Genomic DNA, 13,983 nt, shown 5'->3' with positions numbered 1-13,983 from the left:
GTGTAACAAATGTTTTTTTTCTTTGAGCATAATGAAGCATTTACAACCATAAGACAAAAAATAACTTGTTTATTTTTTCTTTTGTACTGGTGTTAATGTTGACTTACTGTACTCTGAAGGTAATGGAAAGTTGGATGAATACAGAACAAGTGTACCAAGGAAGCTTATTATTTGTTATTCATGAACAAGACTCAGCAGTGTATTACATGTCTGCTTGAGACTGTAACATCATTTGACCATAAACACAGAATCAAAAACTTGTCAATACCTTGATAAAAATTGAAACAAAGATCCACTCGAGCCGATGTCTCAGATCGCATCTCTGTCTGGCTTTGTTCAGGATTGTATCTATTTGTGTCTGATTGTGTTATCTCCCTCTACCATTTGTTGTTTTTCTTCAGGACTGGGTTGACCATATAAAAACCGTAGAACACACCGCTGCCTGCCGAGACCTGCGCAACAAGTGAGGACATTTTCATGCACTGCACATATAGCTACAGCACTATGTCATAGCTGTTATGAGGAGCATTATTAGTTAACCATATCTTTTGGAAAAGAAAACCTCAGTCTTTAGCTCCTTTAAAACTAGACATTAATCATGTTGTATTTGTTTAGCGACAAATAAAAGGAGGAAAGACAGGAGCACAGTGGGGCAGGTCCCCCTAAGCCTATAACAGCATAGGAGCTGGTCCAAGCCTGAGCCAGCCCTAACTATAATTATCATGAAGGAAAGTTGAACGTTTTAATCCTACTCTTAAAAGTAGAGAGGGTCTATGCCTTCCGGACTCTGACAGGTAGGTGAGTCTAAAGGATCGAGGGGCCTGATAATTGAAGGCTCTACTTCCCATACTACTTTCAAGGTGTTTTCACATACCATGCCTGAGTACACTTGCTCCCCCCTAAACTCTCCCCTGCTGGTCTGCGTTGACATTAGAAACATCATTTTGTGCCTGAGTACACTTGATTAGGTACAGAGTCCGATACAGCTTGGTTTGCAGGTCTGCCAAGAAGCAGAAAAAGCAACCATGGCAACCACTCGCGGGCTGTGTCCATTCTGCTAACTGTGGATGTTTTTGTTATTTATGGGACGCCATCAAAGACCCTCTTACTACTTCCACATCTACCTTGCAGCTCAGAGGACAAAATGGACCCATGCAACATGGATTTGAATTTATTTTTGAAGGTACAGGAGCCGTTTAGAATTATGTCGTTTTGTGGTTCACTTCCTTGTTTGAGCACAGTTGTGTTCACATCTCCCGTGGACCTTACTCAGGTACACATGAATCATGCCCGGGACCACCTCTTCAAGTGGACTCTGGCACGGTGCCTGAGTACGGTATGTCTGTGTTCACACTGATCAAATGAACAATGCCATGGGATGAAGCTTACTCTGATCCAAGCTGGGTCCCTTATTTGAAACCACCTAGGTACCAAAAGCAGGCAAGAACTCTGGGAGCATAATGTTTCAGAGGGGTACTGCGTCACTATGAGCTCTTTAAGATGTCATGGTGCCTGACCATTTACCACTTTTATAGGTGAGAAGTTTTTAAATTCTCCTCTAAATATTATATATAATATATAAATATTATAGGTTGACAGTTAGCCTAACAATAATTGTGCAAGCCTGACCAAAACAAGCTGATTAGAGGCACTTTGGATAGAGAGTAAAGAGTTATTTAAAAGTGGGCCTGGTACAAAAACACTTACTGAATATAATGTAACATATTGCTTCATGCAGATATGGAAAATAAAAATCTATTGAATTCACATGATTGTAGAAGTTATTCTGAGATTGTGATGATTTTTTGTTTGTGTCTCTGAAGGTACCCCGACTGGAAGCCAACTTTACCAAGGTCAGTTAATCTCTTGGAGTCACACCTGTCCTCTGCAGGTCCAACACATTTTATTTATCTCTATTCAACCAGGTAAACCTTGTTAAGATTAAAAAACCTCATCTTCATTGGCCAAGACAGACTACATCATACACATGTAACACAAGATACAAGACTATAATACATTAAAAAGACAGGGAAAAAAAAACTAATTAAAAACAGCAAATATGTATCACGATCGACCACAGTCAGAAGGATAGATCATCTACAATCACGTGTATGCTGCTAAGTAATTTAACACTCCCTGAAAGCATCCAGCGAGAGCAGCTTATTAAGTGTCATGTCTTTTTGTAATTCATATAAAGGCAGCAGCAAATTTAAGCACCTTTTTCCAGATATGAGATCTTTCAGAAAAGTTTCTGAGACTGAAGATTGTAAGTTCCAGGAGGCGCAGGCGGCTCTTAGCATCTCAGCATATCGACAGCCCCCCTTTGTCAGCTTGTGTCACTGTGGTTTTGTTCTTTCCCTGATAATATTTGTTGTTTTTGATCCAGTCGGAGTGAACGACATGGCAGCCAAGCCGAGCATTCTCTGTCCCGATCTGTGCCGTGTTCTCATTCCCCAAGTCCACCTTACGTCAAACACAGGGCGGGCCCCCCTCACCACAGGCCGCACGGGAGGCCGTTCTCACCTCACCATCACCCTCACCCTCACCCTCGCCCTCGCCAACAACACTACACAGGTAAAAAAAATAATGCTCAATGCTAGAAAGAAGACACAATTTCACACATTGGGAAATGAAGTACTCTCTAAATGTATGCTTCACCTCGGGCCTGCAGGTGATTCTCGCAGTTGTCTGAAGCGACCATATGATGACGCCAGCCGACATCCTTCCTCTTCAAAGGCGGGCCACAGCTACAAACATGGACCATCACAGTCCTTTACCAAGGTTTTCAAGAGCGGGAAGCCTGGAACCAAGACGACGAAGACGCCCAGTGGCAAGGCCGCTGACACAGTGGGTGTTATTTTAGCTTTGTGAACGTTGACATGATAAAAAAAAAAAAAAAAAACTGCTTTTGATTAAATATGAATTTTATGTCAGTGTAGCTTTTTTCATGCATAAAGCTTCTCCTGAAACTAACATAAGACTTTATGTTTTTTGGTTTCCAGTCTGCCAAACCTCCACCAGCCAAGAAGAAGAAGAAAGTGGTAACTCCAGCCTCCCAGGACTCTTCTGTGGCGAATCGTCTGGTTTATCTGACGGGAATTCCAAAGGATGCTTCAGAACAAGAAGTTACCGACGTGGTCGGGTCCTTTGGGAAAATCAACAACGTGATCCTCATGCCGTGCTCCGAGGAGGAGAGTGAGAAGGGCGAAGGACAAAAGGTGTGTTTTAAATGTTTCACAGTTTTTTATGAATGCATTTTTCAGAGAGATGACCTTTTAAAATCGTACAGGTTTAATGTCATACTGTTGAGAGCAGATTTTGTTTTTGCCAACCCTACTAACCAGAAAAGCCTTCATATAATTAATACCGCCATTGTTCTCTCCTCGTTGTGCCTGATTACTCGAATAAAAGCAGCCTTGCAAGATGTCATCATGGTTTCTGTCTTTGTCCCCCTCCACTGCTGCAGGCGTCGGTCTGCATGGTGAAGGCTGAAGACGCTCAGGCCCTGGCTAACTCTACGAATCTCTCCATCAGAGAGCAGAAAATCACTGCGTCAACAGCCAAGGTATCATGTGGAGAATAGATGCACAGGGATTAAAGTTCTCCGTCGTTCGACAGATTTCCGTCAATTTCACAATTTTGATATATTTAGTCAGTGTCAATCAGACAAATAAATGTCGAGCAGAATGTGGGTTAGTGACGGACCTTCACGTGCAAACTGCTGTCTTTCATGTCAGGCATTTATCTGAATCATGTAACATATGTGTAGTTTGCGTTTGTGTGGCAAAACATTGATCTGCTACGTGAAGTCCGCTCGGCGTATAGGAGGCTTTTATTTTGGTAGCAAACATCAGCGTGCACCGCCCGTTATGTCCGGACTTGTTTTGCTCCGGTGCGCAACTTCCTTTACCCAACCAAAGTGAAATACCAGAGAATGATAATCAGTAACATGACGGAGTTTACCATCAGTCAAGTTTTATTACCGAGCAAACAGTCGCCGAGTGTTCCGCTACCGGACACACTCCGTTAAGAACGCGCGTCAAGACAACAGGTGATACAACACATTACCCACAGACAGCAACGCGCGACATTAATCAACTGTTAACTGGACCGTGTGATGACACAATTCTTACATGTTTTATTAGCTTAACAAGCTATCACTAGTTTACTTTTTTTACACACAACGACTGAGTGGGTGGAAGTTATAAAGTACAATACTGAAGTTCTGTACAAAATTTTAAAAGCATTCTTGTACTTTATAAAAATTTGTTACTCCACCAAATTTATAGAAAATCTTAAATTTGTTTGCTAGTAACTTCTCAGGTTTAGATTTATTATGCAAAATAGGATGAATACACTATTTGTCAAAATATCTTTATTAGCCTATATGCCCTGGGAATTCACAAGGTATCCAAATAAATAAATAAAAACAATTTATATTACTCAAGTAGGATTAGCTGTAGCAGTGACAACAAAATGAGGGACACATTAATGCATAAAAAAAAAGTATACTGTATATATAATTAATATTTTGTAAAAGGTGCATTTTTCCAAAGTTGTTTCTCCAGACTTCAGTTTGATGCTTCTGCACTCTAACTTCTGTAACATGTTTGAGGGTATTTCTGTGTTGTTACTACTTTAGGCTGCTTAAGGTTAAGAACAGAATCGGCTTCTTATTCCGTCGTTCTGATTAGTATCAAAACAAGGAAACAGAAAACACCTATTCAAATTGGTTATTTGCTACTTGTTTTATACGTTGAGAATTTTCAGTCAAAATTATTTTTTTTGCTTTAATCCCTGCATGCACATGGCACTGCTTAGAGAAAAAAATATTCCTTTTTTATGTTTGGTCTCTGTGTGTGATGTAGTCTCAAGTACACTTTCAGTTCATTTATACATATTTTTGTTTTAGAAACCTGATGAAGTGAAATCTCCTGATGCCAACAACAGGTCTGTCACTGATATTATAATCTTCAACATTTTCCCTGTTAATCGATGGTAAACATTTTCATGCTGCTTGTTGAATACCCGCTGTGGCTGCACTAAGATTTAAATATTTCTGTGTTCACAGCAAATCTGTCGCAGGACCGGAAAAAGAAGATGCAAGGGAAGACGCTGGTAGGAAAACTAAAACTATTTTAAGTAACAGATAGCGCTTGTTAAAATATAAATGCTACAACTGATCATTTTTCTCATTGATTAATTTGCTGATGAGTCAGTGTCTCTGGTTAGAAAGTAATACAGCAGGGAAATTGTTTATTTTAAGTATGAAAAGTGAGATGATGCTGTTTGGTAGATTTGGTCAATCAAAGATGGCCAGACCAGTTATCAGGTCAAACCAACAGGTGTTGCAGCGATGGAAGCGGGCAAGAGAACTGGTTCAGATAGAAGTGATTGTACCCAACCTAAAAAGCCTCTGCATGTTTCTAATAAGCTCCACGAGCAGAAACGTGCTCAAACTAGGATCAATATTGGAGATGCTTTTGAAAAATGGAGAGAGGTTAGAACACAGAAAGGTTTATAGACTGATGCAGAGCTGGATAAACACTGAAGCTTCAGTGTCCACCACATGGCAACCTGTGTGAGCATCAACTCTAGAGAGGAGGGGCCGGGGCGAGACAGCTCTCTACAATGTTTTGAGTTTGGACTGCAGTACCCATTTTAAACACCAGGTGTCAGAGTTACATACTGCTCCTTTAAGCTGAAAATACAGATGACACAAATGTGTCTGTTTATTTCTACTGGGTTATTTCCTCAGCACTAGTGAAAGTTGTTGGGTGAAAAGCTTTTTTGAAAATGTACTAATTGTTGCTCTGTTTGCTTTTTCCTCCTGCAGGACCAGAGTCTGACCTGAAAACTTCAGAAGAGGTAAAAGATAAACACCTTTAAGATCTAAATGATACTGTGAAAACACAGTGATAAGGGCTCATGAGTGTGTACATCACCATCCTTTGACTCATTTGTTGATTAGCTGAACACATTCTGCTTCATTTCATCAAATTATTTTTCAGTTATACGTCTAAAAGTTAGTCCTAAACACTGATAATAAAATAATCATACTCAGACATTTCCCTCACATCCTGATCCGCCGTCTCCTGCAGAAAGGCACGGTGCTGATCACAGGACTTCCTGAGAGTGGCTGGACCGAGAGTGACATCATCAAACTGGTCCAACCTTATGGCACGCCATCTGACCTCATCCTGGCGACGCAAATCGGAAAGGTTGGTACAGTTTGGTCTGAAGCGTTTGCTGTTTTTAGGGAAAAAATATTAAACTGTGACACACGTGATGTTTTTTCCATTTAAATTATACATATCTTATATTTTTCATAGTGTTTGCTATTGTACAAACTGTTTAGACACACTACTCGGTCTCTGTGTTTATTGAAATCACCAATTGTTGGCTGCCTGGGACCTCTTTTTTTGTTTTAATACAAGGAGCCGATGATGTCCCGAGTATCTTGACATTTTTGAGAGCTAGTGTTAGTTGAGAGATGTAGATGTTAGTTCAGTGAGAATTGATGAGTCATTGTTTGACTGTATTTCTTTTTGTTGAGAAAATCCCTGAAGCTTGTTTTGTCGGGCAGTGTTTATCTGAATAAAACAAAATCAACACTTTTCTTGTTTGTTTTTCAGGTGCTTGTGTCAGTGCCGGACGTGGACACGGCACAGGAGATGGCTAAAGTTCACGCCTTCATGCCTGCAAAGATCGGAGATGCTAAACTGAAGATAACTCATCTCAAACAGAGCGTCACTCTCAGCACACCAGTAAGGCTCTGATCACTCAAATAATCCAAACTAGGATTATTATCTGATGTTTGCTGACTTTTCTTTCAGACTTGAAGCTAACACTTTGATGCGTCTGTATCAAGTTATTTTTAGTGCAGGATTTAAAGTTGTGTCAGGTTATTTCTGCTTTAGGCTGCTTTTAAGATCTGAATACTTAAGAGGGACTTACAGTTGGACATTGTCTAGAAAATGTCTTCATGTGTGTGTTCCTGTTTTAGAATAACTTTTGATTAATATAGAAATAAAATCTCTTTTCACAGGTTGCTCTCTACAATCTCCTGATGGGATCAGCAGCTCCATTAGTGAGTACTCTGTCCAAACTGTCCTTTGTAATGGAATAAAATATTCATTGATCTTTAGAGTAGTGTATGTGTGGGGCCACTGTCCAGTTGACTTCTTATCTTAGGAGCAGAAAATGTTGTTCTGATGTTTTTGGGGTGAGCTGATTTTCACTCACAACTTCACTCGCCTCTTTTCCAATCAGCTCCCCCCAGGGTTGGAAATTAGCACCTTTCACCCACCAAAAACGTCTGTTTTTATGCAGTGATGGGTTAATTTGCTCAGCTTACCAGTCACGGTGGCGGGTGATTTTAAAATATCATTCTGATTATCTTATGAGTTGGCCTTTGAGGACATGGCTGTAATGGAAACTACTACCAGCCTCAAAATAATAAACTAAAATACACTTTTTTTCTGTTTATGACTAGACAAACAGCATGTCAGCGTTTTCTTTAATAGTTGAAACGTCTCCCTTCATAAAATAGCCGATTACTTGAATACAGTAAGCCTTGATTTGATTTTATACGTCATCATAACATGTTGCTGCCGGTTAAAATAAAGTGGCAGGTGAAATAAATTACTGACAGATAGATTTTTGAACCCACTCGTCACAGTGGCAGGTAGGTGAAAAAGTTAATTTGTTTCCTTTTTGTGCATGTGTGAAAACAACACGAGATACAGATTCACCCCACAGGTGAAATCTGTGACTATCTGTCGACTGAGAAAGAAATAGTTTTGTGCTGAATTAAAGATAATGGAATAAAAACACAGAACTGATGGTCCTGTTGGGTACAGCACAAATTGTCATGTTATCATTTATTGACGGAAAGAATAACCTTAAACTGAGAGATTCTTGTTGTTATGCTGGATTACAGTTGCACATTAATTTCTCTGTGTCCTGCAGGAGAGTCCCGCTTCGGTCGGCTGGAGCAGCCTGTTGGTGATCAGTAACGTTCCCAATACGCCGTCCGGCTCCTCTGAGGTCCAGAAACTGGTACGACGCTTCGGCACCGTCATCAAGACACTGGTGCTCAACAGCATGGTAATGTCTGCTATTTCTGCAAAATCAAGACTACATCATTCTTAATGTTCAGGTAAAAAAAAAAAAAAGTCTTACATGTTGCTAACATGATGTTGTATGTCCTTCTGCTCAGGTCATTTGTGAGATGGCGACCGCAGCCATGGCGCTCTCTGTCTACAAACGCTTCCAGACTTTTCCATGTATCATCCAGAACAACCCTCTGTTCTTCTCCCGCAAGCCCGACCCCAGAGCCAACACACAGTCCAAAGTCATCTCTGCATACCTGGATCCAACGGAGGTCAGTTTAATCTATTACTGTTGGTAACGTCCTGTCGCTTTATCTGTTGTGTTTGATTGGATACTGACGATCACTTCCTTGTCTGTCGTTGTAGGAAACACCTTCAAATGGCAAAGGCAGCAAAACGCCAGCAGATGCAGAGGAAGGGAAGCCAGCAGCCAAAGAAGATTCTGGATCTTCAATGGAGGTGGTGGAAAAAGAAACAAATGGGAAAGAGGAAAAGATGAAGGGCACCGTGGAGATGGTTGTTGAAGATGAAGGGTTGGGAGAAAACGGGAATAAAGACGACAACAAAGAAGTCAAAAAAGACGAGCTCATGAATGCTGCTTCTGAGTCTTTGGATGCACCAGACCCAGACTTTAAGCAAAACGTGACAGAAACAGCTGTTGCTGTAACTGTAATGGAAACGGCAGAGGAAGACAAAGGTGTGGATAAATCTGCAGCAGGAAATGAAAAAACTGCCGCTGCCGGTGAAGAGGCTAAGACATCGATCTCTGAAAGGAAAGCAGCTTCCCAGGAGACACCTGTGGCAGAGCTGCCAAAGGTAAAATGTTCTTAAATAACCTCCCATCAGATTCTGAAGTTTTAAAATGCATTAAATCATAACGATTTACAAATGATTATACTGTATGAAATATTGGGATTTTTTTAATAAATTGTTTACAACATTTCTCCAACGTCCCAACTTTGAAATAACGTATTCTGATTCAGGTACACAACACAGTAGTCCGCTTGGAGTGAGTCAGGTGCTCCTGATTGTAAAACAGTGCAACAGTCACAGGAAATAAACGTCACTCCCCCTTCCTATTGGCTCGAGGTGAATTTTCCAGAGAATATCTCACTGCTGCCTTCTCACGTCAGCCCACTTGAACTTGCTGCCGGAAAAACAAAAAAAAAAAAAACTAGGGGTCTGGCCGGAGAAACTCCGGGTGAAGTCAGAGTGAAAAATTTACAGGCAGTTATATCCGTTACATGTATGCATAAACATCAATTACAGTCTTTTTGTGTAAAGAAAAGAAAGAAACAAATTGATATTTAGTGAGTTCTTGACTTTTCACACTTTGATCCCTGTTTCACCAGGTATGTCAGGAGATGGGGAAGACGCTACAGGAGGAGTGCAAAACAAGCACGGCCGCAAAATCCAACAACAACACTACAGTTCCAACCAACAAAGAAGAAGGAGGGGCGCAACCGGAGAAAGAACAGGGCCAAAAAGCATCTGCAGCAGAGACTAAAGAGCCGGAGGCAAAGAAGAAGGAGAGGGAGGGGAATAAGGAGAGAGAGCTGAAAGAGAGGGAGAGAAGGGCCTGGGAGAAGGAGGAGAGGGCAAGAAAGGAGAAGGAGGAAAGAGCCAGGAAAGAGAGGGAGAGACGGGAGGAGGAGAGGAGGGAAAGAGAGAGGAGGGAGAGGAGGCGGATGCATGGAGAAGGCTCCAGAGGACGGAGGTCATCCAGCAGGTCAGACGGATACAAGCAGAACTCTGAGAGGGATGAACAGAAAAATAACTCTGAAGCTACGACCAAAATGGTTAGAAAACAAGTGAAAAAGTAAAACTGTTGAATGAAATCTCTGTTTTATCCTTCGGTTAAATGTTTATTCCCCCACATTCAGGTGGAGAAGGAAGAGGAGGAGGACTTTGACGAGTTCCCCTTCAACTTGAGTGACTTTGTGACGGTGGATGAAGTGGGAGATGTGGCCGACCTTCCCGCCTCACCATCCTCTGATGTCCCCATGGAAACTAAAGATGGAGAGGAGCATGCTCCTGTATCGGTCCAAAAGGAAGACTCAGAGGTACAATTTCAGCTCCTCTCCTTTTTTAATTGTTTGAAGATTTATTTTTGGGCTTTTGTGCCTTTTTAATGGAGAGATAGGACAGATACGGAAATCAGACAGAGAGAGTGGGGATTGACATGCAGAAAAGGAGCCACAGGTTGGATTCGAACCTGGGCCACCCGCGTTGAGGACCGTAGCCTCCATACATGGGACGCGCGCACTAACCACTGCGCCACCAGCGCCCCAACGCTGCTCATTTTTAAGTGTAAAATGGGGGATACACTTTCTTTTAACTATGCCTAGGCGTGCACATGTTGGCTGCACTGCCTCCCATACTTCATTTGCAGTGAAGGCAAGACGCAGTACTCACTTGGACGGTAGGGGCACTGTAGAGGCAGAGGGGATGTGAAGGAGTGAACACAAAAGCAGGGACAACCTTGGTAGAAAGTTTTGGAGACAAGCTCCGAGATCTAGTCTTCATTTATCCACATCTGTAACATGTCACAGTGTCAGTACACAGCGACAAACATCTCAGTCAAAACAGCCGAGGCGGATAAGTTCAATTCTAAAAGTTGACAGTGAAACAAGGCAACGTCAGAGTTTATCTCCACCTGCAGGGAGAAAGAAAGAGCTGAGAGTGGAGGGGTCTGTTGTCTCTTTTTCAGTTTTATGCAAAGACTGGTTAAATGAAGGGGACGTGGTCATCGTTATGTTACTCACTGTTTTGTGATCAGTTTGACACTCTGGCCATTGCCATCGTATTTTTTGGAACCAGAAATGACAACAACAGGAGAGAATCACAATGCTATCTGTGCTCTATGATCACTACGTGTGTGATTGTGTCGCATAAAAACTTACTTTTTAAACTCTAACTCTGTGTGCCTGTTGGCCCAGGTGTTTTTTCCGACCTGGACTTGGTCTGCATTCAGGCTCTTTTGAATATTTGAGAGTGTCAACTTTATGCACATTACGTAATTTAAATTCATGCAAACGGTCCTGGTGCACTAAAAAATGATATCTGCTGCCGAAACACATCTGGCGCTTTTAACCATCCGAGGGTGCTTTTTATATATATATATATATACACACACACACACACACACACACACACACACACACACACACACACACACACACACACACACACACACACACACACACACACACACACATATATATGTGTGTATGTGTTTTATTCCTGCAGGTTTAGAGGCTGCACAAGGGATATGATATGTCTGTATGTAACACATAAAAATAACCTTATCTTCCTGTAATCTGATACCAGGAAACACCCACTGAGGTAACCATGGGAACAGGAACACCAGATGCACAAGTGACCCTTCTTAAGTCTGAGGCTGAATCAGAATCCACTCCTGTGAACATGCCGGCAGACGGTTTGGTGTCAACAGATGAGTCGCCAGGTCCGATCCTCCCCGCTGCAGCATCACCACCACTGGATTCACAGTCTAGCATTTTATTTTTATAATCTTGATTTCATTTTAAATTTAGTTTCATTTTCTTTTAATCATTTTTTAGAAACCACACCGACGGCCTCTCTGGACTCGGCCATCAAGGTCGAGCCGCTCCTCACTCCTGCAGACTCCTCCTCAAACAGTGCAGAGACAGAGGTGGGGGCAGTGAAGGCTGAGAAAGAGTGCGATGATGCTCTCAGTGACCGTCAGATTAAAGAGGAGCAGGAGGAGATGGTGGTGTCGAACAAAACAGAGGGACAGGAGAAGATGCAGGAGGAAGAGGACAAACAGACCAGAGCTCCTGCTGCAGAGACGGGTATGCTTTATTTTAATTTTTTAGGATTATTTCGGGGCTTTTTATGCCTTTTAATTAAAGGGATAGTGTGTCAGGAATTGAGAGAGAGAGTTGAGAATGCAAGAAAGGTGCCACAAGTCGGACTTGAACCCGGACCGCCCGCTTGAGGGACCATAGCCTATGCACAGGGGGGAATTCATTAACTGTTAGGCTAGTGGTTCCCAGATTTTGTTGTGTGGGAGGCAGAGGTTCGGCTTTATAACAGCTTTACTGAAACTAATTTGTGTGAAAAACGAAAACAGTCCAGTTTGGCCAGTCCTTTAGTCAAAAAAGTAACTTCGGACCCTGGTTTCCACATTATCAGTACATGCTTATTTAAAGATGTTTGTGTGTCTGACAGTAAAACAAGAGAAGTCTGAAGACCAAACAAACACAGAAGAGGAAAGCCCCAGAAAGAAATTAAAGACAGAATCTTCCTCCGACTCCCTCCCTCCCTTTGACCCCAGCTGCCCAGTCGGTAAGACGTCTGTTTGTTTTTCAGTCAGCTTGTCTCAGTTCACAATCCTCTTTTGATGGTGCTTAAACAGTCGTGTGTGTGTGTTTGTGCGTGTGCGTGTGCGTGTGTGTGTGTGCAGGTATGGAGTTCTTGCTCCCAAAAACAGGTTTCTTCTGTAAAGTATGTAACAGGTTCTTCAGCGGAACCAAAGAGGCCGAGATCAGCCACTGCAAAACCTTCAAACACTACGACAACCTTAAGGTAGGATACACTGACATATTTGTGTGTATACACTCGGGGTGACCACATGTAGTCGAAACACTTGACGATTTGGGGGTGATACATTTAAAATTTTACATAGTTCTTCAAAAGAATTCCCTTTTCTTTCCCCTTTTGTCAGACGAGGCGACAGTACTCTGGACTAATCATTTTTCCTTCTTCATTCAATTCAAGAACTTCTTACAGAGCAGGAAGACGGCCGACGACGCCAGCTGAGTGACGCTCTGAGACTGAATCGCCCATTCCTCTTTTGTATGGTCTCCTCATTTCTCTCTCCAAGGGTCCAGATTCTCACGTTGATGTAGGATAGTTTCATTTAACGTTTTCTTTGGAACTGAATTTTCTTTAACGATTAAAAGAAACCATTAAAAACTGTAAAGTGGACACTTTGTTGCAAATAAACTTATTTAAAATGTCACTTCTCTACATCGTGTTTGAACAGACAAACGACAGGAGAGTTATTTTTCTGAACATCGGAATGGACTGTGTCTTGTGGAAACCATTTAACCATCTCCAAAACTACACAAACAGAAACAGTTCATCACATCGTAATATCAAATCCTGCTGTTATTTTATTAACTTTTATTGTTAACAGGAACGTTATTTTTAAGTCATTCCTCAGTTTAGGGTTGACCAAGACCGGTCTCAGACCACTTTTTAAAGGTCTCGTCTCGGCCTTAGTTTCTGCAGACTGGATTAAATCAAGATCTCCACTGAAAGGCTATTTTTCCACGTCATTACTCAGATTTGAAGGAAAACGCCTCTTTCTAAAAGAACAAAGAACTTCAAAACATTCATAATTTGATTTGTATCCCCGTTACGGCCGCAATCCTCCTCCTCCTACCTCAGTTGCACGTCCAATAAAAGCCTTTTAGTATCTAATGTAGAAGAAAAACGTTTTCACACATTCTCCAAACTCATGAAAAAATAAAATCCTGAAATGTTTCGCTGCATGTCTGAGCGCAATCTGCAGATGTTTCACCCCAATTTGTGAACACATCAGGACATACACAGGACAATTTACTCGCAAGCACGAAAAGGCGATGACGATGATATGGCTGGTGAGCGACCCATGCAGTTTCCATGCACATGAAGCTGCTTCATCCTCTTCTGCTTGAAGGTGTGTTCTTAACCACTCATTTGTTGATTTACATATAGCACTGATATAAAGGCACAAACTGTCATAGTGAAACGGTGGACTCTACAGATATCCATCATTCTTCTTGTCATGTCCTACGTTCAGTCCCTTCCCACGTTTTCAAAGTTAAAGTGTCCCGCTGTG

General features: G+C 41.8%; 1 protein-coding gene across 1 annotated transcript in view; it reads left to right on the top strand.

The window, feature by feature from the left end:
• LOC109986899 (zinc finger protein 638) overlaps window positions 1–13,119 on the top strand; it is a 32,329-nt gene extending 19,210 nt beyond the window's left edge. The window contains exons 3-24 of the mRNA XM_065954736.1: window positions 402–463; window positions 1,824–1,853; window positions 2,387–2,574; window positions 2,672–2,847; window positions 3,003–3,218; window positions 3,467–3,565; window positions 4,913–4,950; window positions 5,072–5,118; window positions 5,837–5,868; window positions 6,102–6,221; window positions 6,636–6,767; window positions 7,049–7,090; window positions 7,972–8,109; window positions 8,222–8,386; window positions 8,481–8,930; window positions 9,467–9,913; window positions 9,998–10,177; window positions 11,445–11,580; window positions 11,696–11,947; window positions 12,327–12,443; window positions 12,562–12,683; window positions 12,876–13,119. Coding sequence (XP_065810808.1) covers window positions 402–463; window positions 1,824–1,853; window positions 2,387–2,574; window positions 2,672–2,847; window positions 3,003–3,218; window positions 3,467–3,565; window positions 4,913–4,950; window positions 5,072–5,118; window positions 5,837–5,868; window positions 6,102–6,221; window positions 6,636–6,767; window positions 7,049–7,090; window positions 7,972–8,109; window positions 8,222–8,386; window positions 8,481–8,930; window positions 9,467–9,913; window positions 9,998–10,177; window positions 11,445–11,580; window positions 11,696–11,947; window positions 12,327–12,443; window positions 12,562–12,683; window positions 12,876–12,917 — 3,231 coding nt within the window. The 3' untranslated portion in view covers window positions 12,918–13,119. The remainder of the gene's footprint in view (window positions 1–401; window positions 464–1,823; window positions 1,854–2,386; window positions 2,575–2,671; window positions 2,848–3,002; window positions 3,219–3,466; window positions 3,566–4,912; window positions 4,951–5,071; window positions 5,119–5,836; window positions 5,869–6,101; window positions 6,222–6,635; window positions 6,768–7,048; window positions 7,091–7,971; window positions 8,110–8,221; window positions 8,387–8,480; window positions 8,931–9,466; window positions 9,914–9,997; window positions 10,178–11,444; window positions 11,581–11,695; window positions 11,948–12,326; window positions 12,444–12,561; window positions 12,684–12,875) is intronic.
• The last annotated feature ends 864 nt before the right edge of the window (window positions 13,120–13,983 follow it).

This window comes from Labrus bergylta, chromosome 1 (assembly GCF_963930695.1).
Source record: "Labrus bergylta chromosome 1, fLabBer1.1, whole genome shotgun sequence".
Lineage (NCBI taxonomy): Eukaryota > Metazoa > Chordata > Actinopteri > Labriformes > Labridae > Labrus > Labrus bergylta.
This window is presented reverse-complemented; position numbering and strand designations above follow the sequence as displayed.